This window comes from Manis javanica, chromosome 11, assembly GCF_040802235.1.
Source record: "Manis javanica isolate MJ-LG chromosome 11, MJ_LKY, whole genome shotgun sequence".
In the NCBI taxonomy this organism is placed as follows: Eukaryota; Metazoa; Chordata; class Mammalia; order Pholidota; family Manidae; genus Manis; species Manis javanica.
In genome coordinates, this window is record NC_133166.1 from 22,209,534 (window position 1) to 22,233,876 (window position 24,343).

General features: G+C 53.6%; 1 protein-coding gene across 2 annotated transcripts; it reads left to right on the plus strand.

Moving 5' to 3' along the window:
• The first annotated feature begins 1,453 nt into the window (after nucleotides 1-1,453).
• On the plus strand, nucleotides 1,454-23,216 carry STARD10 (StAR related lipid transfer domain containing 10). Of its 2 annotated transcripts, none has more exons than XM_037026223.2 (7): nucleotides 1,454-1,587; nucleotides 1,989-2,299; nucleotides 19,136-19,283; nucleotides 19,888-19,991; nucleotides 20,671-20,788; nucleotides 22,512-22,564; nucleotides 22,798-23,216. In XM_037026223.2, exons 2-7 carry the CDS (start codon nucleotides 2,093-2,095, stop codon nucleotides 23,041-23,043), a joined length of 876 nt encoding a protein of 291 aa, XP_036882118.1. In that variant the 5' UTR covers nucleotides 1,454-1,587; nucleotides 1,989-2,092; the 3' UTR covers nucleotides 23,044-23,216. The 2 variants fall into 2 exon arrangements, with proteins under 2 accessions (XP_036882118.1, XP_017505098.1); XM_017649609.3 differs by lacking the exon at nucleotides 1,454-1,587 and adding an exon at nucleotides 1,701-1,821.
• The last annotated feature ends 1,127 nt before the right edge of the window (nucleotides 23,217-24,343 follow it).

The following is a 24,343-nucleotide window of genomic DNA, read 5'->3' on the forward strand; positions in this document are numbered from 1 at the left end:
AGGATTTACTTTGCAGAATGCCCCTGGGGTCATTTGCCCTCAGAGCTCCCTGCTCGCCCCCACTCACTTATAAAATTGGGCCTTTTTCACAAACATCTCAGAGTTCTAAGCATTTCAGGAAGAAACACCTCTATTTGTGAACCCACCATGACAACTCATCTTTTTCTAGCACCTTTAAGAAAAGATATTCCATCCCAGAGCTCTAAGATAGTGAGGCTAGGAGGCTATTCCTTCTGACTCCCTCATTCTACAGAATGGAAACTAAGGACCAGAGAGGATGGGGCAGCCAGAGCAGAGAAAGAATCCAGAGGTGGGAGACGGCTGAGACCTGAGCGGCTGTGTACCCATGGTGTGACACTGGGCAAGTGGTTAGGGCTGTTAGCTGCCTATCCGGGTGAGCTTACCACAGGCCCTTCCTGCTACTCTGGGGCCAGGGGCCAGTCACCAGGGTGAGTGAATGCTCAGCCTTGGGCCCTCTGCCACACTCATACTGGCCTGGCCTCAGAGAAGTTGAACCTATTGACCTCAGTTCACACAAAGGGGCTGGAGGCACAGCTGGCACTAGGACCCAGTGGGCAGGTGACAGATTCCCAGGCTGGAAGGGGTGGCTGGAGTGCTGGTGGACAAACCTTCCCCTTGGATATGGAGCTCTGCACAGCTCTGCCTGGGGAGGGACTGGGGAGCCCCAGAGCTTTGGAACCAGATGCTCTTGAGAGCCTAGTCTCGTCCATGGGAGGTGTGTGGACAGATGCATGGGTGCTCAGGGCAAGTGGTGGAGGACAAGGGCTAGAGTCCCAGATTGGAGAGGGGCCTGGTTAAAGCTCCCAGCTGAGGCTGGAGTAGAGATTTTGCCCAGTCTGGCCAGTCTGTGAACCTTGCCGCTAGTGGGTAGGACCAACTTCCGGCTGGGTTTGTGTACTTCACTGGGAATTGCGTTGGATGTGTGTAGGCTTGGTGTACCTTGAGGCTGGTGGGAGGTGAATCTCTGAATTGCTCTTGATTGTGGTGGGAGTGTGTGCCCATATTTGAGTCTCTAGGGTGTCCTGTCGGGGTGGAGGTGGTTCTGGGGACAGCGTGCCTATGTGTTGAGGTGGTTGCAGAGGTGGGCACCTGTGAGTATGGGGGGTGAGGGATGGAGAGAAGGGGCTCACAATTAACTTGCAGAATCCCTCTTCTAGTACTTCATCGCCCCGCCTCTCAGAGCCCTCTGAATCTTGGCCCCTCTCGGATCCATTCCCAGCCCCTGCGGGGGCACCAGTCCCTCCGGGCTGAGTCCCCTCCCTGGGCGGTCAGAGGCGAGCGCTAGGACCCTGCGGGGCGGGGCGGGGCAGGGCTCCGAGCTCTGTCAGCTGTACCTCCGCAGCCTGGAAAATATCGAGCCGGGCAGCGAAGCCCTCGGAGCCCCAGAGCCTAGCCCGGAGGGAGGGAGGGGGCGCGTGGGGAGGGGGAGGCGCGGGGCGGGGCCGGGCGGCTGGACCCACTGCTCCTCCCCCCAGAGCCCCCGCGCCGCCCCGGTCGCCTGGGCAGCGGCGGCGGAGGCTCTTACACCCCTGGCCCCGGCGGGCCCCGGCGTTGCAGCGGGCGCAGGTGAGCGGCCCGGAGGGCGGGCACCCCACCACCCCACCCCACCCCGCCCCCACCACTCGCCCCACGCTCCTCCCGCTCTGGCGCCGCTGCCGAGTTAGTTGAGCGGGTCCGGCCAGCACGCGCAGATCCCCGCCGAGCTGTCGGTCACCTCGGATCCTGGCCTCCCACGAGTCCCGACGGGCTCTCGCGGCGCCCCTGCATCCTATACCCAGCCCCTGTTCCTGCCCCAGGGAGGTCTGGGGTCGTTCCTTCGGGGTGATCACCGTGATTGCCCCGCGCCGGTGCTTTTTCACTAAGGGGCCATCGCCTGCCTATCTCAAACTCTCCACCCGCCCAGGACCCCGGAGAGCCCCACCCGCGCCCGCAGCGCGCTGACTCCCGTCCCCAAACCGGTCTTGCAGGTCCCAGGAAGGTGGCGTCAGCATCTGCGGCCGCGTTGACGTTGTTGGAGCCTTCGCGGAGGACCCAGGAGAGCTGGACTAGGACCAGGGCCCTGGGCCTCCCTATGGAGAAGTCAGCTGCCTCAACAGAGCCCCAAGGGCCTCGGCCAGTCCTGGGCCGCGACAGCGTCCAGGTGCCCGACGACCAGGACTTCCGCAGTTTCAGATCAGAGTGTGAGGCCCAGGCAGGCTGGAATCTGACCTACAGCAAGGCCGGTGTGTCTGTGTGGGTGCAGGCTGTGGAGATGGATCGGACCCTGCACAAGATTAAGGTAGGGTTGCCCAGCCTGCCAGATACAGCCTCCACTGCAGACCTTGCTGTCTCAGAAAGGGAGTCCCCTGGTCCTCCTCAGGTCCACAGGCACCTGGTTGTGCACCCTGGGCTCAGAGAGTCTCCTACCAGGAGCCAGGAGGAGGCAGTTTGCTGGGCTGGTCCCCATCACACAGGTGGGCCAAATGAGTCCTGGAGAGGGGGTGTGACTCACTCAGCCATAACCCAGGCTTCTGCATGGCCCTGACTGTCTAGTGTCTAGATTGGTCTGCCCCGGCCTCTGCCTGGTCCCTGACTTGAGTCATCCCAGGGAGAGATAAAGCCCTTCTCTCCCTCATTTCTGGCCCTCTCAGCCTGAGCTGGGTCTCTCCCCATTCTGCTGCTTTGGATGCCAGGGACCTGATTCCTTCTTGCCTGGGTCCCTGCTTTCCTACCTTCATTTCCTCGCTGCTCCCTGAGACTCCTGCAGGGACTCAGGACTGTGGTTGGCACATCCTGAAGTCAGGGCTTACATGTCTCTACCTTGGAGGTCCAGGCTGGGGGTGAGCTGGGGGAGGAGAGGGCCAGCAGATGCCTGCACATAGCCACCTTGTAGCCAGCAACCCTCTCTTCACAGCCCCATAATTTTCTTCTCTTTGCCATGATAGGGCAGACTTGGGGTTTTGGACCCTATGAACCTACTTCCTTTTGGGGGCTAGTGGGGCTGAGGCTGGTCTAGAGGTCTCAGTAGCTGTCTGCACTACATCTGGCACTGCTGTGGGTGCCACATCCCAAGGGGGCTCCTGGCAAGTAGACTGTGCCTTTCCCTTTCCACAGCACTGCCACAACAACACGTGGAGGAGTGTATTGCTATTGTGAGGAGGGCCAGGGCACAGGACTCAGAGGGCACTCCTCCCCTCCCCCCACTCCTGCCTGGGTTCTGCTCTCAGGTTAGCTGGGGCATCTTGGCCTTGCCCCAGAGTCTGACCTCCCCTCTCTGACCCTATGTCTTTCTGCCTCACTTTGTCTTAATCATTTACAGCTCTGTCCATCTGTCCCACGTGGCCTTCTGGCTTGCCTTCTCTACCTTCTCTTCTCCCCTGTGTGACTCTTCTGTCTGCACCCTGGCTGGCTGGCTCTTTCTTTCTGGGTTTCCAGTGTTTCTCCCTCTGGGACACTCTACCCAGGTCCAAGACCCTGGGCTGAAGGTTTCCTGGGTGCCTGACCTGTGTCTGAGCCTAAGGAGCAGGGGAGGGGAGGGCAGCTGATATGTCCCAGCTTGGTGCTCTCTGAGGGCAGGGACAGGTCCTATCCCACTTTGCATCCCCAGCATCCAACACAGACAGAGCAGGGATATTGGCAGAAGGAAGGAAGAAAGGAAAGGAACAACCTGAATGAAAGGTGAGCATGGTTGTGAAAATAAAGTTGTTTTCCTGACTGACACTGGACAGGCTAAAGGCTGTCAGGGCACAGTGGGATGGGGAAGTACAGTTTCCCCATGGCTGGCTCTCAAGGGGGAGGGAAGGGGAGGAGGGTGTGACCTGAGTCCAGGACTCCTGCCCTCTCTGTCAACAGGGCGGAGCTGCCTCCTCCATCTGGCTTCGTTAATGAATAAAAATGCAGCCCAGTCCAGGACTGGAGTTGGCAGGTCTGGGGGCCAGACTGTCACAACAGACCCCATGTGACCAGATCAGACTTGTCAAGTGGCCTTCCTTGGGGTGGAGGGGACCTGGAAAAACTGGGTGTTGTGGGCTTGTGGTCAGGACATACACCCTCCCCAGCAGCCAGGAATCCCAACCCTCCTTCCCTCTGCCACTGTACAGAGGTTGAAGGTGCCGAAGGGCCGTGGGAATCCCTGGTTCCTGCTCCCTCCTTACTGGGACGAAAGTGAGGACATTGAGGCCCAGAGAGGGGCAGGGCCCACCCAAGGCCATACAGCAAAGTCCCAGCAGAGCTGGACTTAGAATCCAGATCTCCAGCCTCCCAGCCTAACCCTTCTGTTATGCACCCCAGAGTGGAGGGAGACTTGGAGTTAGTAGGTGAGCAGAGCTGGGTCCTAGGGAGGATGCTGAGGCCTTGGTAGTCATCCCATGGAGCCAGCCCCCGACTCCTGATCCCCTCAGCACAGCCAGGTAGAGTTTCTGAACCTGGGCAGAGGTCTCTGAGCTCCCCATCCCCAAGACTGCAGGATTCCCAGGTTCCATGCAGTTAATCCCATTATTCTGAGTCCCCACTCTGAGCCAAGCATTTCTCTCCACCAATTTACCCTCAGGCCAGTCCTGGGCAGTAGTAGGCTTGACTCCATGCTACAAAGAAACTGAGGCTGAGAGGGGTGGCGCCACTGCCTAAGGCCATACAGCAGCTGAGGCAGGAGGGGAACCCAGGCCAGCCTGACTCCAGAACCCTTGCCCCTCTCTGGTTGGGCTCACATCGTTAGTCAACATTATGGCATTTGACCCCATCAATATACTCTTTGAAGGACATGATGTTCTCATTATCCCATTTTTGTTTGATACATGAGAAAGCTAAGGTCCAGAAAGGGGAGTGGCTTGCCAAGGTCACGCAGCAAGTCTGTAGCCAGAGTCCACAGGGATCACAGGGTCACTCCAGGAGCCTGGGACTCAACCACAGGTGTTTGTTGAGCCTCTCCCCCCTCCCCCACTCCCACCCCCTGTTCTGGGCTTACCCCATGAACTGGGAAAGCCAGCTGCCCCTGGACATGCCCTGTGCTCATGATCCTAGGGTAGGGGTGGGGTTCCAACTATCTGTCGGCCTGATTGATTTCCTCATCATCTCTCTTCCCCCAGACTTATCTTCTCCCCGCCACTATGTCCAGAGGTCCCTGGAAGCCACTGTGGCTCTGGGCCCAGAATTCAGAGCTAAGACAAAGGGAAGGGGCTGCTGGAGGCCATCTGTGCCCTTTCACTCCCTCCTGGCCTCCACCGTGGCCTGGCCCCAAGCTGCAGTGTGCTCTGGGCACTGGAGAGGAGGCCGGCAGCCAGGGCTTGTCCCAGAGGCAAATGCTGAACACAGACCCTGGGTCCAAGGTGGAGGGCAGCTTGGAGCGAGGCCTCCCCATGGCTCCTGTGGTGGCATGAGAAATACAGAGCCAGGGAGTCTGTCGGTCATTTCAAGCAGGGCCAGCTGGGGTCCAGTCCTGGCTGTGGTATCCTCTTCTGTGTATGTGACCATGGGCACGCCCCTGCTCTTCTCTGGGCTGTTTTCCCATCTGCTATGGGACTGTCCTGGCTCCAGGAGCCTCTGAGCTCAATACCTATGCAGGAGCCTGTGAGAGGGGAATGAGGAATGGGGGACAGAAAGCAGAAGGTGCCATGGCCTGCCAAGCCCTGCCCCCAATGCTCACGTGCTCAGACTCTCCTGTGCCGCTGCCTGCCTAGCCTTGTGCTTGGCTAGCTATGAGAGAGGCAGAAGGGGAGACCTGGCTCCTGTCCTCAGAGGTTTCCAGTGCCTGGTGGAGATAGGATGGACAGTTCCACGTGAGCCCTGCCCACTACACAGGGCAGATGTTCACAAGGAGATCACAGACGCAGGAGTGGGCTCCATGGGCAGGGAACTTGAGGGGCTTGGCAGCTGGAGCAGGGCTAGGAGTCTCTTGGGGGAGTATGGTTGAAAACCTGAGGTTCCTCTTGCCTTAGAAAGCTGGGCAGTGGAAACCTGTCTTCTCTGAATTCCTGTCCTCTGGCTCCTTCCCTTCCCATACAGAGAAAGCTTTACTGCCCCTCCTTGCCCTGTCTCACTGTCCTGGAGCTCCCACACCACAGGACCCCTAGGTTCCAAGTTCTCAGGCTTGTCCCCTCTCAGAGCCTCATTCTCTCCCACCATGAAATGTGGGGTCATCTCAGGGATCTCCAAGGGATCTTCTCACTTTTAATAGTCAGTGAAACTCAGAGGGTCATGGAGATGGTGGGGGTGTGGGCAGTGTTTTCTCTATGCCTTCTCACTGAGTCTTCACAATTGTCCTGTGGCATGGGTCTTACTGACACCATTGAACAGATGTGGAAACTGAGGCTCCAAGCAGGAATTCACATGTGTAAGGCCAAACAGCCAGAGGTGGCTGACGCAGGATCAGAACGCAGATCCTTGGGTCTCCAAGGCTGAGTGCCCTCTGTTCCCTTGAGCCTACTCTTTTGAGCACCGTTAGACAGAAGGCCGCCTCTAGGACCCCATGGCTCACAGCTTACTCCTCTCTTCTGCCTTGTGTCTCTCTATGCCGTGTCATTGTGGGAGGGCACCCTGGAGGGGATCTGGCTGAGCAAGAGCCCATTTCTGGCTGTGTGACCTTTCCAAGGCAGGCTGCTTTTCTGGTGGCAGGGGCATGAGTTAATCTGGTTTTAGGGCCTTGAACATTGGTGAGTCAGACTCAGGGTGGGCCTCAGCCCCATTTGGGTTCAGTTTGCCTGTCTCTACAGGAAGCTGCTGGACAGGTAGTGTGTAGAAGCTACTATTGCCTTAGGCCATGGTAGAGGGGCCTTCACAGCTGGACACAGAGTAAGGATGAAGAGCTAAAGCCTTCCCAGTCTGTGCCATCACAGAGGTCCCTAGGTGGGGCACCTGACCCCAGGGCCCTGAGGACCATCCTGACTGGCTCTAGCTCTGACTTGGTCTGGGGCAATTGGGAAAGTAGTGTCAGAGCTGTCTTCAGGGAACAGGCTTCCAGAGGGCATGGCTCCAGGTAGTCAGGGTCTGGGCCTTCAGGTTGGGGAGCTCAGAGGATGGAAGATCAGAGCTCAGAGGATGGAAGATCAGAGGTCTTCCCAGAAGAGGTGCCTGGTTGGGCTGTGGCTGCAGGGGAGAGAGCACAGGGTCCAGAGTCCCAGCCACATGGCTTTGGGCAGGTTACTGCCCCTGCCCAGGCTTAATTTTCCTCATCTATCAAATGTGGGTAGTAGTGCTGCCCTGCCTGTCTTCAGTCACTTCATTCATTCATTAGCCCATTTAACTAATGGACTCTCTGCCTGGCTCTGTGCTGGATGTTAGGGACAGATAGGGGAATCAAAGCCAAGCCCTGCCTTCAAGGAGCAACCAGTTGGGTGCTGGGACAGACACTTGTCACAGGAGCTGTGGAGACCCACCATGGGCCTCTGAACCAGCTTGGGGCCATGGAAGGCTTCACAGAGAAGGAATGTTCAGGTGCTCCTTTTGGAATTGGATGAAGAATAAGGAGTACAAATTTGATGCCATCAGGATCTTTCCATGCAGAGGAGTATCTGTGCAAAGGCTCAGAGGCAGGATGCAGGGCAGGGCAGGGCAGCAAGACAACGGCAGGCCGTTCAGTAAGGGACTGAGGACTCGGAGCTAGAGGTGACAGGGCTGGACCAAAGCCCTCAGACATGGGTCCTGGAAGGCCAGGGGAAGGTTTTAGACAAGCTGAGTGTTAGGAGGAAGATGTTGCTGTATTTGAACAGAGTTGCTAAGACCTGCACTAAAGCAGGGGCTTTGGGGAATGGAGCAAGGGCTTGCATCCAGAGCGATGTAGGAGGATTGGTGGATGGAACATGGGGGTTATAGCACAACCCTGTGCAGTGTGCCAGCGGTGAAGTGTTGTGCAGTTGGGGCTCTAAGGCAGTGTGGATGTTCAGTCCCCTTGGTGCCTGCCCTGGGGGTGAGGAGCCTTGTGAATGGGAGTGGGTGCCTCTAGTCAGTGTCTCCAGGAGCTAGAAGAGCCCTCAGTACCCATGCTGGCTCTGTGCCTCCACACCCAGCTCCCCAGGCTCTGGCTTTAAACTTTAATGAGCCCCAGCTCAGTTTCCAGCCAAGAGTCTTTAAAGTTTCAGGAGATGAGAGAAAGAAGGGAGTCCTGGAGACAGATGGGTTTTCATTCTTCCCCTGCGTCTCCATTCCTGGCTGGGCCACCTGCAGCCAGGGCCTGGGACCCAGGATCTGGGACCTCTGTTGGGCCATTCCTGCCTGTCCTGAGGGGTCTGGGCACCAGGTTGCTGCCAAAATAAACAAGATGGAAACATTATTTCAGCCCTGACTCTGTACCTTTGCCCTGACCTGGGCAGGTGAGCTGTGCCAGAAATAATTGAGGGAAAAGCTGCTCAGACCAGGTGCCAGTCTTGTGCTGTCCCTGCCAATCTTGGTGCCTCACTTTATCCTCTCTGGCATGCTTGGGCTGGCCTTGCTACTCTGGGGCCCCTTGAGCTTCAGAAACACAAGCAGTAAAATAAAGTAGCAGGCCCAGAACTTAGAGGTGGGTTCTACACCAGATGCAGTTTCCTCTCACCTGTCATTAAAGAGAACCTGGGGCAGGTGGTACAGGGCAGCTGGAGCTGTCTCTGGAGTTTTAGCCTAATAATTGCCTCCCTGCCTCTCAGCCTGGGCTCCCTGAAGGCAGGTACTGATGTCTCTAAAATCCTTATGTCCTGGAGCAGGTGAACAATGCCTGCATATATACACTGCCTCCTGCTATGTATACGCTTCCCCCACCTACCACATGCACCCAGGAAGTGGAGGGCGAGTACTGCCTTGTCTCCCTGTGGTGCCTGGGCTATTTAGTCTAATCCTTTGGGTTTCATGCCACAAACCTGGTTCTGTGAGGTTCCCTCTACATCTCCTGGGCACCCCCAGCCCTCTGACTTTAGGCCCTTCCAGATTGCCTGGAACCTGGTACTAGACCAGGGAAATGATGAGTTATTAAGGCAGAGGCCTGACCACTATAGGGGATGGAGTTCCCTTGTGTGTCTCCAATATTGATTCATTCAACACATATTTATTGAGCACATACTAAATGCCATGTATTGTGTTATGTGCAGGAATTTAATGGCAAATCAGGCAGATCAGACTCTGCTGTCATAGGTTTACATCCTGAGGAGGAGACAAGCAAAACAGAAGCAAATAACTAAATAAAATACCAGATGGTGGTTATGTGTTATGAGGGCAGAATGATGTGATGGGGGTTGCCCGGCCTTCTGCGTGTGGCACTGGATTGTGGGTGACTGTGTGTGTGATGAGGTCCTTAGCTGGGTGGACTGTGAACCTCTGCTCAACTGCCCAGGTGACAGCCCTGCAGCAGGCACCTGACGAGGGTCAGTAAATCATACTGAACGTGTGTGTGTGGGTGCACGTCCATGTGTCTAAGGTTGCGTGTGTGTGCCTCTGAGTGTAAGACCATGTTTCTGTGTCTGGTGTTACTGTGTGTATGAGTCACGCAGCCTCCCTGCAGCAGAGTTGTCTCTGATCCAATTATGTTTCCTCAGCTGTCTCCTGGCGGCTCCTGCCCCCTGGCTCAGCTCTGCCCGCCATGGCTTTCCCTTTCCTGCCCCCTCCAGCCTTCTGTCCTCGTCTCTGAGCCTATCTCTGGGTCTCAGAGGCTCCTCTTAGAGTGTGTTTTCTATCCCTGTCTCCAAGGGTTACTGCCTCTGCCTTTATGTCTCTGGGCCTCCCACCCACTCCAGCTACTCTGCTGGTTCTGGGGTCCTGGAGATGGATCAGACCTGGGCCCTGCTCTTGAGGCCTAGTCGGGAGACTGATGGAAATGGTGACAGCCCTTCGGGGAGAGCTCAGGCTGAGGGAGGCCAGTGGCTGACTGCACGGTAGGGGGCAGTGGTGTCTGGGCAGGGCATTGGGAGCCATGCAGCAAGCTGAGAGGGTCTTAGTGAGTCTGTCAGTGAGGTGGGCTCCCAGGAGCACAGGTGCAGACTAAAGGTGGGAAGGAGTGGAGACAGAGCCTGAGTGAGGAGGACATTTTGAAGTCAGGATTCGATCCTGAAGGCAGAGAGAGAGACAGCAGAGGCTTGCAAGCTGGGCAATGCTATCATTAGCTCTGGGTTTTAGAAAGCTCCCTGGCTGCAGGGGACAGATTGGCTTGGGAGCCGGGAGACGCAAGACGAGGACACAGCTGCAGTTGTACAAGCAAAGGATAACAGAGTTGTCACTGCTGGGCCCCAGCCCAAGGATGGAAGGGCCCTGAGTCCCCTCTGCCTCCACTGCCAGCATGGCCAGGTGACATAGAGCATTTCCAAGGTAATACAGCATCAGCAAGGGCAGCCTCGGGCCCCATCTCAGCTGAGGGCAGGCTTCCAGATCCAAGGAATGAAGACCTTGGGATTCTGGACAATATTCTTAACTGAGGGAAAAAAAGTATAGTTTGTATGTCTTGTATAAACTATATTGTACCAACATTAACGAGAATCATTCATTAACAAAAAATGAAAAATCACCCTCAATTCCTGAGTACAACTTCCATGGTTCCTTCCACCTGTCATTAAGGATATAGTTTGTACATAGTTTAGCCATGGCACAAGTACAAGTTTGTATCCTTTTTGGTTCATACATTGCTTCTGTAGAAGTTTCTTATATTGCTACAGACTTATTAATTCACAAACATTTCCAGCAACTACTCCCTGACAGGCCTCTTCTGGGCCCCGAGGGTTCAGAGCCAGCTCAGTTCCTGCCCCTGCCCTGATGGAGCCCACGGTAACTGGGCAATAATCAGCCAGGTGATATGTCATTCTTAACTCAACTGGGCCCTGCTGTTGGTGGCGTTCCAAGTTGTTCTCCAATATGTTTTGCTAATTACAAATACAGTAATATAGTCATTAATATTGTAACAGAAATTTTTTCTTATTTTGTATTTTTTCCTGAGTATAAATTTCTTGTCATGAGGTTCCAGGGAATGAGTTGAAAAATACATTTTTATGATTTAAAAAATATTGCCAAATTTATTTTCAGGACAGTGGAACCAATTTTTGCTATCACAAACTAACAATTTTACCATATCTTCACATACAATGGGTGTTTTATATATTTTTGCTAATTTACTAAGTATAAATTGGTACCTCAGTACAATTTAAATTTACTTTTACCTCTTAGAACTATAAAAGATCTTACAGCAAGTCCTAAAATCTCCCATGAACCTGTCTCTGACATCTACCCCTATATCCTGTTTTATAAAAGGATGATTTCAAAAGCAGTAAGCAGCCCCAAGTGCCATAGAGATTTTTATGAGTCCAGGAGGTTTTCATGACAATTCTTCCTTCTGAATCCCACAGAAGCCCTGAGGGCCACTGGCTACAGCCCAGCACCCTGAAAGCCAGAAAAGCTCACAGAGGCATGGCCTCTTTGTTGGGTCACCTGTCCAGCCTTCAGTTCGGGCAGCAGTTCTTTTACTAAATGGTGCCTGGCCCAGGGGACGCCAAGATGAACAAGGGGCCACAACATTGTAAGCAAAATGGGTGCCTTGTAGTGTGTGCTGATGGAGGGAGGCCCTGGGGATGGAGGAGGCAAGGAAGAATAGGCCCCCAGCCAGAGCAGGCTGCCTGGACAGGGGACAGCCAGGCTGAAGTTTGGGGACAAAATAGGAAAGGAGCCAGTGAGGGAAGTCCTGGGAAAGCAGGACCAATCAGACCTGTCTCCTCCTGCAACCCTGTGACCCCTTATGTCAGTGCCCATGAACTGCTTTTGAGATTTGGGGGGCATGGAGGAAGGTTTAAAGGTCTCCATTCTGGGGGCCCCAGAAACCAAGAGAAGGGAAGGCTCTCTGCTCTGTCAGCTTGGCCAGTGCTGGCCTCATGGGGCCTTTAGGAAGGACAGAATGGAGGACCATGAAGCCAGCAGGTGGTGAGCAGGACCCGAGGAGCAGAGCGGGAGCAGAGAGGGCAGAAGGGCCCCTGGAGCTGAGCCTCTCATTATGTGCCCCCTGGCCTGTCTCTGCACCTCTCAACACCTGGTGTGACCTGGGGAGGGTAATGCCTGCTCATGGATTGGGAGGCCAGAGTGGGTGGATTTGTGTATGGCCCTGGTGTAAGAAGGCCACCCACCCACTCCCTGTCCATCCACCCTATGGATGGATCTGGGCATTTTGTTTTTTTAAAACTTTGTTCCATGTCCCTATGTACCTTGTTCTGTGGGGATTAGCAGGAAGGTGCTTCCCTGGCAGGGTCTGAGAAGTCAGGGAAAGCTGCTGGGGCCTGGGACCATAAGGGCAGCTGCTGCTGGGGGCTTTATATACAAGTCTCACTTAATCCTCACAGCTCTGCTCTGAGGAGAGGATTATCCCAGTTTGACAGATGAAGACACTGGGACCCAGAGCTAAAGTCCTTCGCCCAAGCCAAGGCCACACAGGCAGGACATGGCAGGGTAGAGACCTGCCTGACTCAGACAGCCCGGAACTGCTGCGTAAACTGTGAGCCTCTGTGGTAAACTGGGCCCGGCTGGGTCTGGTGGGGCAATGTGATGGCTGAGAGGTTCTCAGGTGCAGAGTTCCACTGTTGAGTTTTGGAAAACATGGCCCTGTCTTTTGAGCCAAGTGAGGTCTGAGGACCAAGTCTGGAACTTTGTTCAGAGAAAGAATCTGAGCTTCTCCTCCCTCATCAGCAAGCCCTCTGAATCCAATGAATGCTGCATAGTTAACTAAGCCCCCCTCCAGCTGCCAGTGTGTTTGTTTTAGCTGGGCCAGGCCTGCACCTTAATGAAGGTACAGAGAGTCCTGACACTTTGGGGTCAGACGTACCTCGGCTCGGGCTCTCTGCTCCACCACTGTTAGCCAGGTGGTGATGGTCAATTATTATACCTCTTGGCCTCAGTTTCTGTATCTGTAAAATGGGGATGATGATCCTCCTGGGGTGTTGGGAGGGTAAGAGATGGTGACTGCACAGGGTGCAGCTGGATGCCCTTGACAATTGGCAGAGGCGGTGTGACCTAAACTGCAGTCGCTGTGGTGTCCATGGTGCAGGTGCTGCCGTCTCCCTTTGTGGGATGGGGAATTCGTGATTTGGAGCTCACGGTGAGGGTTATTGCAGGAGTGACTAATGTTCAGGGCTCTGATTGATTTGTTGCTTAGTGCCCCACCCCAGTCAGGAACACTTCCTTTGATTTGAATATGGTTCTGTTGGGAAAAGGTGATTTGCTTAACAGTTATTCCTTTTACAAAACTGTCTGCTAAATTGTAATGTGAAATGCAATGTGGTGAGCAGTCAACACAGCTTGTGGGATGTTTCAGAGCCCAAATGAACATGAACCCCTACCCTTCTCTGGGCCTCAGTTTCCCTGGGTCTGTACGACTTTAGGATAATCCATGTGGTCCACAAATCCCATGGACAAGGATATTGGAGACCTGCTGTGAGAGGTCTTGGGGTAAGGGCCAGACTCGGTCCACTGTCAGTTTGCTTGTTACTACCCTGGCCTTTGACCCTCAAGGCCATGCTGCCGCCCCATGGAGGTGACCTGGTTTCTTTTTCCCTGCGTCAGGTCTGCCATTTCCCTGAGTCCTGGGAGATCCTGCAATTCCTCCCGCACCACTTACCTTCCTACTGTAGATTCCTTCTTCGTTAAAGCTCAACACTGGGAGGGCTCCCAGAGTAACACAAGGCCAGGGGCAAGAGAGAGGAGGGGGACAGAGTAAGACGCAGCATGGGCATGGACCCTGCTCTGTACTCATTATTTAAGCCTCCAGGCCTTTGACCCCCAGTCCTTCTGCCTGAAATGCCCTCTCCCCTTTCGTTGGTTCAGCTCCTTTTCCTTTTAGGCTGTGCAGCCCTCTGCTCCTGTAGTTCCCATGCCTCCCCCTCCCAACCCTGCTCGTTCTCTACTGGGGTTTTGTGTCTGTCTGTCCCACCACCCACATCACGGGGCCTCTTTGGGGAAGGGCCCAGGTCTGGTTTGCCTCTGGATTCCTGCTGCTCAGTGGTATGCCTGGCACACAGGAGACTCCAGAACATGGTGAATGGATGGATGGGTGGACAGGCAGGGCCAGGGTGAGGCAAGAGAGGTACAGGCCACAGAATATAAGGAGATGAATGCAAATGCTACACAGTCCTGTCCCATGGAAGGGTGGAAGCTGGCTGGAGTAATAATCACTGCTATTTTTTGAGTGTTTACTATGTGCCAGGCATAGTCTATGCATGATCTCATTTAATCACAACATGAGATAGGTACCCTTATATTCCCATTTTTCATTTGAGGAAACTAAGACTGAGAGTTAAATCCTGTGCCCAAGGGGAGGAGCTGGGACTGGAAGCTGGGATTGCCAGACTGAAAACCTACAGGAGACTCCCCTCAGGCCTTTCTTGCTTCTCACTATGCCAGGTCTATTCTCACCATGGCTCTGTGGGACTTGAGGGTGCTGGTCCCAGGGTCTGGGCAATCCCAGTTTTGCATCTCATAGGCTATGGAGAGAGCGGAGTGCAGGGGACAGTCTATAATTTCTCTGGTGTTACTTGTTCCCTCTGGGCCTCAGCTTTCTCAGCTGTAAAATGACTGCCTGCCAGGCTCCCTGCTGTAATCAGGCATTAAGGGCTTTGTAGCCAAGCGTGGCTCTGCGGTGGAGCAGCCCCCACTCCCTTCAGTTTTGGTTTGCTGGGGAGAGCACAGGTGTCCTGCCAAGTGACTGACTTGCCAAGAACCCAGTGGCTGAGCGTTCAGGTCACAGGCCCGCCCACTGGTGCTCTCTGATGACTCCCCGCCTCCCCCACCTGTCCTTCCTGAAGTCTCTTAGAATTACACCTTGCAATGTGGTTTGGGTAGGAACAATGCTGTACGTAACTTACCCCTCTTGGCACAGACGCCCTTCCTTCTGGGGGCTGTGGAAAGAGTGGGGCCAGGCAGCCTGCCACCGCGGTATGGGGACACTCGTGGACACTCTGCAGCCCAGCTACCCAGACTGCCTGTGTCCATCCCTGTAGTGCCTGCTGCTACAGCCTGGGTTCTCACCCTCCCAGGGCCCTTCTCCCAGCAGGCCCTGCTGCTGGCCTTCCTTCCCGAGTCTGGCACAGCCTGGGGAACCTTTGAAGTGTCCCTCTTTATCTTAACTATAAAATATTATGCAGAGTTTACACTCAGTTCATGCCTGGTCTGTCTTGTGGCTCTGCATGCTCCGCCTACTGCCTGCTGTCCCAATGGGAGGCCTTTGGTTCTGAAGCCACAGAAGCCCTGACCCAGGAGTCTCTGAGGAAGAATGGGCCATGTATGGGCAGCAGGGGTCCCTTCTCAGTGTGCCCCCAGCCATGGGATACCTGGGCCCTGGGGACACTGAGCCTGACTGGAGGGAAGAGGCATTCCCAGGTTGGATTCTAACCTAGAGCATTATTCTGTTGTCACTGTCTCTCTATACACTCACTGTCCAGGATAACACGTTTGAGGACTTGCAAAGCCAAATTGCTTACATACTTGGACTTAAGAGAAGTTCTCATTTTCTCAGAAGCCACATAAGCACTTCTTGATGGTTAGGAGCACAGGAAGATCCAGGTTTGAATCCCTGCTCTGCTGTTTTCTTGCTGTCTGCTTTGGGCAGGTGACTTAATCTCCTGTGCCTGCCTTCTGTTTGGCAGCACAGGAATAATACCAGGTCACAAGCTTGGGGTGAAGCATGAATGTTTGGTGAACGTCTGGTGCAGTACCCTGATCTCCATCTGCTAAGGATGCCAGACCTGGCCTCTGCTATCTTCTCCATGTCCATTTCTCACCATCACATCCATCCCCTCACTTTGTTCACTCGTTTGTTCACTTATTCCTGCACTCACATGTCATTACTCTCCTTCAGTCTCATATAGTTCCTGAGTCTTCCCTTGACTTTCATGAACCTGAGATTTAGAGACCAGTTATTTTGTAAAAGTCCCTCATTTGGGGTTTGTCTGATTCTCCTTATGATTAGATTTAAGGTTATGCATCTTTGACAGAAGTTTCACATAACTGGTGCCTGTGTTCTTTTCATTGCCTCCTTTCTGTCAACATGCAGCTGTAACATGTCCCATTACTAATGGTGTTCACTCTGATCACAGATTAAGGTGGGATCTGCCAGGCTTTTCTATGAGTTTACTGATTCTTCCTTTGTATTTTTAAGTATTTGATAGGAAGACACTTTGAAGCTATGTAAATACCTTATTCTTCATCAAACATATACACTCGTTTCCTATTTTTTATTCAGTGGAATATAATCTGTCGCTGTCATTATTTATTTTGACATGGGTGGTCCCAGCTTTAACCTGGGGTAGGTGGCCAACTGTTCTAGTTTGTCTGGTACTGAGGGGTTTCTCAGGATGTGGGACTTTCAATTCTAAAACTGGGAAATGCTCAGGAAACCCCAATGAGTTGGTCACTCAGCCACTGGGAGCCATTCTCACTGGCTCCCATGTCCACTGGGCAAGGTCCCTGTCATTCTGTGAGTACGTCCTTACTTTCTGGCACAATAAGATGTTCCAGGCTCATCTTATATCTACTCTGACCCAGCCTCAGAATCCTGCATTGCTCCAAGACCTGGCACCAGGGCCTTTTGTTATTGGGCTACACCACACCATGGGGACTGGAGCAGACGAACTCATTCGGCTTCCCTACAGGCTGTACTCTTGTCTGCCTCTGCACCTGTGCCTTGGTGGTTCTCGTTGCTAACCACCTTCCAGACTGAGCTCCATAAAGCCTGATCCCCCCCACCCCTCAGAGCTGGCTCCTCGTTGGTGCCCCACTGGGCAATTTAGGGCACCTCTCCATTTTCAAGTTGGTCTCCTCCCTCCACTGGAAACCACTCAAAGCCAGGCCTCAGATTCACCCCTGATTTTTCTGTGTTCTGTACAAGGCTGGAACTCTGGGTTGCTAGTTAAATGATTGGGTCTAGTTGTACCCTATTATGGAGCAGAAAATGAAACAGGGAGAGTCACTTGTTCAGGGTCACACAATGACTTTTTCTTTGTAGACTGGAGTCTGTCCTTGACTTCAGTTTTAATTCTAAAATGGGGTAATACCTCAGAGCATTGCTTTAGAATAAAATGTGTATAAAGCACTTAGGATAGTACCTGGCATGTGGTGAATGCCTGTCCTGCCAAAGGGTTTCAGCTGGGCAAGTTCACTGTGGATTCAGTGTGACCAAAGAAATGACAGTAGAACTTTCTTGGAGTGAAAGGGTTATACCCAACTTTATTTCCATGGTGGCAGGTCAGTCACTAAAATCCTGTTCATTCAGAGCAAGTCTGCATGCAGGAGACTGGTTTCTGCCTCTGGGCCTCTCTACCTGTACAGCCATCCTCTGGGCTTCTGTCCTTGACGCTGCCACCACTCCAGGCTCTGTTCTCCTGCAGCCTTGCAACCATGCCACTGTGTCACCCAACCATGCCACTATTTCGCCCAGAGCACTGGGCAGGGCTCTTTATATAGAGTCAATAATGAAGCATTGCCCACATGTGTAGTGAGCTAGCCGACCAGGGCCAGGTGAGAATCCCGGCCACAGGAACCTTCACTTTATCCAGAGTGCCCTTCTCAGTATCCCTGAGGGAACTTTCCATTCGAAGTTTTTTATTATTGCAGAAGCAGTACTATACATTTTAGAAAATCAGACTATGGACAGCAAAAAGAAAATAAAACCAATATTCTCATCATTTAGAGATCTGTTGACACCTTAGTGATTGTCCTTCAGGACCTTTTCTGTGCATGCATCACTTCCCCAGCCCACCCCTAAGGAGACTATACCATGCGTTCCATTTTGTAACCTGCTTTTCTTTAGGCACCAATCTCCACCATTTAGTTTCTGTAAATTTTCAGCACATCTAATACTTAGATCATATTCACATTTCTCCAGTTGTCCCAGCCATGTCTTTGAAGCACTTGTGTCCAAGCCAGTATGTAATCCAGGGTCACACTTTTTTTCTGGTTGTGTGTTCTATAAATCTCTTGTTTTTGCCCAGTCCTTTCCTTATGGTACTGACCTACAGAAGAGACTAGACCAGTGGCTCTGCAGAAACTCTCAACATCTAGCTTTGTATGGTTGTATTCCCATGGTAACTCCTAGCTTGTTCCTCTGTCTTCCGTATTTCCTGTAAGATGAAGTCTATCTAGGGCTTGATGAGTTCATTGGTCCCTGGAATACCTGACGGTAGTGATGTGTCCTTCTAGTGATTAGTGGTGCCAAGGCCTAACCCAAGATTAGGGGGAAGGCAATGTGACCCCTCCCTCCTCTGATGTTGTATATCCCCTTTTTAGTAGAAAGTAATGTGTGTATGTGTAGTTCCTTTGGGACTGTCTGAAGTCCCGCTTCTGGCAGACCTTTTAAAATTACACAAGAAAACTTGTCCCTTTGCTGAGGGGAACTTGATCCTGGGGTTTGGGCTCTTGGGTAAAAAAAAAAAAAATCACAAAACACGGACATGGACTGAGTTTCATCTTGCTAAATACAAAATTTGCAAAACCTGGTTCTGTTTTTACTTGCTTTCCAGACATGTGATCTGGTTTAAATCCCAGCTCTGCAACTTACCAGTGTGGTGATCTTGGGCAAGTTGCTTAACCTCTTTGAGCCTCAAGTTTCTCCTTGGATTTCTTGTCTGACAGAGTTGTTGTGAGGAGTAAATAAAAAAGGTATCCTTGGCTCCTCTCCTCTAGGTGGAAAGCTCTTTGAGGACAAGGCTAATCAATAGTAAGAAATCTAGAGGTTTAGGTTAGATGAAAAAAAAAAAAGGACAAGGGGAGGAGAGAAATCATTCATTTAGATGTATGTTCATGCTTCCATTTAGTTTAACATGCACCCACACGAGGTGCGTTGATTCTGCACTGAATCAACCATGAGCCTCTGCCCATGAAGTTCAGGTGTCTAGGTGGGCACAGATACAGAGAGTCAGTGTAGTAGGAGTCCAGAAGATCTGGCTGGGTGATTCAGGAAGGATTCTTGGAGGAAGAGACTGGGAGAAATCGGGAGGGTTGGTGGGGGCTGAGATGGGGGAAATGGTCTCTGGATCCAGGGTCTGTCTGTCTCCTGGTGCAGGTGGTTTCTCAAGGGCTGTAAGGCTTGAGGCAAGAGATAAGCCCATGCTGGCTTCAGAGATCGCTGCTCTCCCTGTCCACGTCCTCCTCTCCTGTCTGCCTTCTGGTCAGGCCTCTGCACCCTGTGTGACTCTGACAACCCATTGTCTGTCTGCAGTGCCGGATGGAGTGCAGCGATGTGTCAGCTGAGACACTCTATGATGTCCTACACGACATTGAATACCGAAAGAAGTGGGACAGCAATGTCATTGAGACTTTCGACATCGCCCGCTTGACAGTCAACGCTGATGTGGGCTATTACTCCTGTGAGCAGGCGCAAGCGCCCCCATCAAGGCCTCCAACCAAGCTTCCTCCTCCCACCTTCTCTCCTGTGGTCACTCCCATGGCCAGGCTCCTCAGAGTGCTGGGATGTAGGACCACCCAAGGGGAGGGCCGGAGCTCTCCCTGCATTCCTGTCTACTCCCAGACATGTGGACATACACAGACATGTATACTCATAAACACATATGTACTTCATGTTCACATATACATAGTCCACGTAAACACATGTGCACAGTCATGTACACAACCCACAGCCACATGCCACTTACTCACAGGCACACATTTTCATGTATACCTGCGCAATAATACAGTCACATCCACATGTACAAACAGGTCAGGCCAGCAAGGTAAGGGCTGTGTGAGGTGATGAGGAGCAGAGATAGCTAAAGAGGAGGGGAGAGGGTTCTGCTCTCTTTCCTAGTTCTGGCTTTGGGACTGTGGTCTAGTGGGTGGGGAGGGTGCCTGCTTGGATCAGGGGGAGCTAGCGGTTAAACTAGCATCCTTGTGTCTCTTGCCTCTGCCACACCCTCCCTTATAGGCAGGCAGGCAGGCCAGGGGTCTGGCTGAACTGTCCCTTGCCCTCCACAGGGAGGTGTCCAAAGCCTCTGAAGAACCGTGATGTCATCACCCTCCGCTCCTGGCTCCCCATGGGCACTGATTACATCATTATGAACTACTCAGTCAAACATCCTGTGAGTCAACCTGCCTTCCAGTTGGGTGGGCAGGGAAAAGTGCCAGGTAAGGCTGGGCCAGCAGGTCTAGCCCAGGGAGAGGCCCCTGGCTGCTACCATGGCTTCCTATGACTCTGGGCCAGGCATGAAGCCCTCTGGACCTTGGTTGCCTTTCTGTAGTGATAATAATAGCACCCCCTGTCTCCCTGCTGGGCTCTCAGGCAGGTGAGGAGACAGCAGTGCGGCCCCTCATTGTGGGCAAGGGGGCAGGATGGGCTTACTTCCATTGGTTGGGCTCTGAGAAGAGCTGGCCTGGGAAGGAGGGAGCAGGTTGAGAGGTAGGATCCTCTGGCCATTCCCGAGCCTGGGCCACTTTAATCTCCGTGGCAGGCAGGACAGGCAGGATGAATGTGTGTGTATGTATGCAGTGCCCATGGGTGTGCTCATGAACCCTGACACCAGATGGGGGCTTGCCTGAGGGGAAGAGGGAAGGCTTTAGAGGCGCCAAGGATGACCTAGTCTAACTCCTCCTTTTCTCCTCACCCCAGCATCAGGCCTGGCCTGGAGTGGATGCCAGGGGATGTGAACTAACTATGTGTGTGTATGTGTTTACGTGTATGTCTACATACATACGTACTCACAAAGACCCTCCTTTGCCCTCTCCTCCTGAGTGTCAACTCCCTGTACCTTCCATCCCCAGAAATACCCACCTCGGAAAGACTTGGTCCGAGCTGTGTCCATCCAGACGGGCTACCTCATCCAGAGCACGGGGCCCAAGAGCTGCATCATCACCTACCTGGCCCAGGTGGACCCTAAAGGTGAGGGCTTGGCCCTGGCACCCTATCATGAGATCCTTTCCTATACCACAGGCAATGGGGCTTGATCTACTACGTATTCCAGAAGGGCCTCTGTTAAGAGCTGTTTTGTATTTGGGCCATCTCCATTCAAAACATTATTTGAACCAAGGTTTAAGACTCACAACCGTTTGGAAAGCAAGGACCACATGGCAGCCACTACTCCATGACAAGGCCTAGAGCTCTCTTCCTGGGCTCCCACAGCCCTGGGCTGTAACTTGCTCCCACTCACTGACTGGTCCCACTGTCTGTCTTGCTGGCTTCCCTCCTCTGCTCATCCTGAGGCCTGGGTTTTCCAGGTCTTAGGCCTTCTTCCCTTGGGAGGGTTCAGCTAATAGGCTTCTATGGCAAATTGACAACATGTCTTTCTCTGCTGAGATCTGAGGTGGCCATTGGCCTCTTGGACATGTCCTTCAGGATGTCTTCTAAGACCTGAGACTCACTGTGTTCTATGCTGAACTCACTGCTCCCCTCCTGATTTGCCCCTTCTCCTAAGTCTCTGCCCTCTAGTCACCCATGCCTAGAACCTGAGGGTCATCTGGGGCTCCCTCTTCTCAGCTCCCAAATCTGGTCACTGATTCCTACTGAGTCTGCCTCCTAAGTAGCTCTTGAATATGTCATTTCTTTCTATACTCAGTTACCTTGTCAGTCCAGTTACCAGAGTGATTTTTCCAAAACACTCATTTCCTCATGACTCTCTTCTGCTTTAAGTTCTTCTGTGACTTTCCATTGCCCTCAGAGTGAAGTCTAAGCCCCCTCCCTGAGTTTCCCAGTCCCTCCTCACACAAGTCCCCCCATCCCTGTCAAGACATCCCTGTCCCTCAGCCTGGAAACAGCTCTCCTCCCTCCCTCATCCCTTCAAGGCAGCTTCAGATGTCACCACCTCTCCCTGATAGCCAGAGGAGCTGCTGGCTGCCCGCTGTGTGGGCCCGTCCTCCTGTAGGAGAGTATTTGGCACACTGTTGGGCTCCCAAATGAGTTGCTCTCTGGGTCCCTAGGCTGGCCCAGGGTGGGCATCACTGAGTGAAGGTGGAGTGAGTGAATGAGTGAACGACTAGAAGGTGGGTAGGCCTGGGTATGTCCCAAGCTCGCCAAGGGCCCAGTGACCCAGCACCTCAGTGAGTGAGTGTTTTGGGTGTCAGAGGCAGAGCTGACACTTGGGAATGAGGTAGGGTGGAGCTCTGTGCTATGGATCCCAGGTCAGGCCAAGAGGCTTCTGTAGCAGCTATGCTTCCTGGGGCAGGGGTTTGGAAGGACAGGTAGCAGAGGGGCTGAGCATGAGGGCCACTCACACTAGAGGGATTGGGTGTGAGAAGGGCCTTTGGCGTGAGTGGAGGGAGGTGGCAGTCAGGAGCTTGGTGGGTCAGGATTTTGACTCTCCACCCCCAGCCCTGTGTAACCAGTGGTCACCTTGGACCCTGTGGTTTTCTTCCATGCAGCCCCCTGGGGCTCAGCAGAGGCATGGGGGAAACAGAGTTGAGCCTGAGGACGTTGGTCTCAGATGGAAGGAGGGAGTGAGGAGGATAAAGTCTTACAGGACTTGCCTCACACTACCCTCATGGAGAAGGGAGCAGCCTTCCCAGAAGCCCCAGGCTGGAGGAAGGAGGCTAGTGTGTGTGTTCGGTTGGGCCAGGTCCCTGAGGTTGTTTCTTCCCTTCTCTCCTTACGCCCTTCCCTGCCCTCTTAGGCTCTTTACCCAAGTGGGTGGTGAATAAATCTTCTCAGTTCCTGGCTCCCAAGGTGAGTGGCTGTGGTATTTTGGGGTTTGGAGGCTGGTGAAGTTCTGAGGTGAGGGGGTGGGCGCCGGGATAGAGACTTGGAACGAGAGGCAGAGGTCGGGCAGAGGGGCCGGGTCAGTAAGGGGCCAGCGTCCAGATCCCGGAGCGGGGACTGGGCGCCTGAACGGCGCCGGAGGGGACTTGGTCAAGCCCTAGCCCTGGTTCATGCCTGTTTTTGTTGCGGCCGGCTGGCAGGCCATGAAGAAGATGTACAGAGCATGTGTCAAGTACCCTGAGTGGAAGCAGAAGCATCAGCCGCACTTCAAGCCGTGGCTGCACCCGGAGCAGAGCCCGCTGCCGAGCCTGGCGCTGTCGGAGCTGTCCGTGCAGCACGCGGACTCGCTGGAGAACATCGACGAGAGCTCGGTGACCGAGAGCCGGGAGGAGCGCGCGGGCGGCGCGGGCGGGGAGGGCAGCGACGACGACACCTCGCTCACCTGAGCACGGCATCGCGCAGGGACCAGGACAAGACGGGGCGAGCCCGGGGACGGGGGTTCTCCGAGCTTCCTCCCCTCGCCCCCACGCCCCGCCCCTCCTGCGGACGCTGGGCTTGGGCCCAGGCTGGCGCTGCGGCCTGGCTGGACACGGCCCTAATAAACGATCCCACAGCCTCAGCCGGCTCATTGCTGTACCTGCTTCCAACACCTGCCAGAGCAGACCGAGGCCCTTGGTCCTCTTGTTCTGCAGTTAATTTGTTAATTTTGTTAATTTTATTATCGATCACCTGACCTTTGCTCTTTTGGGCATCTCCTCATTTCCCCATGTATAGCTGGGGGCGGGAAAGAGGGGTCATCCCCTCCCCCTGTCCATGATGTGTTCTGGTGTCTCTGCATTAGCTCATCCTTCATCCATCCACCTGTCCTTGTGTGTTTATTTTGCCATTCACTCTGGGCTGATTGGCTACCTTTTGCTGCTCTATGAGATGGTGCAGTTCTGGCCCCAGGCCCCAGGTCAGGGAATCAGAGGGTGGGGTTCTATTGTGTGACATTCAGCTTAAGGCCCCTTGGGTCCAACCTATGGACTGGGGGTCTGACCCTCTTCAGTTGTCACGGTAGGGAGAGGGAGAGGTGCAGACCACAGGGCTATAGGCCTCAGATCTGAGGTTAGGGGTTGAGGTGAGGGTCATCAGACTCCAGTGGAGGGACCAGACCCTGTGATTGAAACCCTCCCTAGGTCATTTTGAAGACCTCAGTCCTGTGTTAACAGAAGACTCAGCACGTTGTCAGGGGTCAGATGCCAATCCCCGGGTCCTGTGTTCCAGCTGTCTGATTTGAGTCTGGCCTTTGAGCTCTAGAGGGTAGCCTCGGCCTCCTTGTTCTCTGTGGCCTCTGGGTGCCCTCTGCTGCCCAAGGGATCCTCCTGCTGTCAGCCTGGGAGGAAGGCCCTGTGCTCTGCCCAGTCTCCAGTGTTTTTCAGCCCATATGAATTTGGGGCCTGGAAGTTCTCCCCAAGGTCTGGCCCTGCCCTCCCCTTTTGGGAAGCAGCTTGAATTAGCTTTGAAGTAGACTTTTTTCTAGAGGGATAGGGTAAATGTCCAGTGGAGGGTAGGCAGGAGATTCTGTAACTCACTGAGACTTGGGTTCCAGTCCCAGGTTTGTTCAATACTGGTTTTGTGACTTTGGGCAAGTCCTGGAACTTCATGGAGCCTCATTTCCTATTCCATAACCTGGGTGATGATTTTTGCCTTCAAGCAGAGGTGTGAGGATTGAGATGAAGGAATAAGTTGTCTAACAATGGGGCC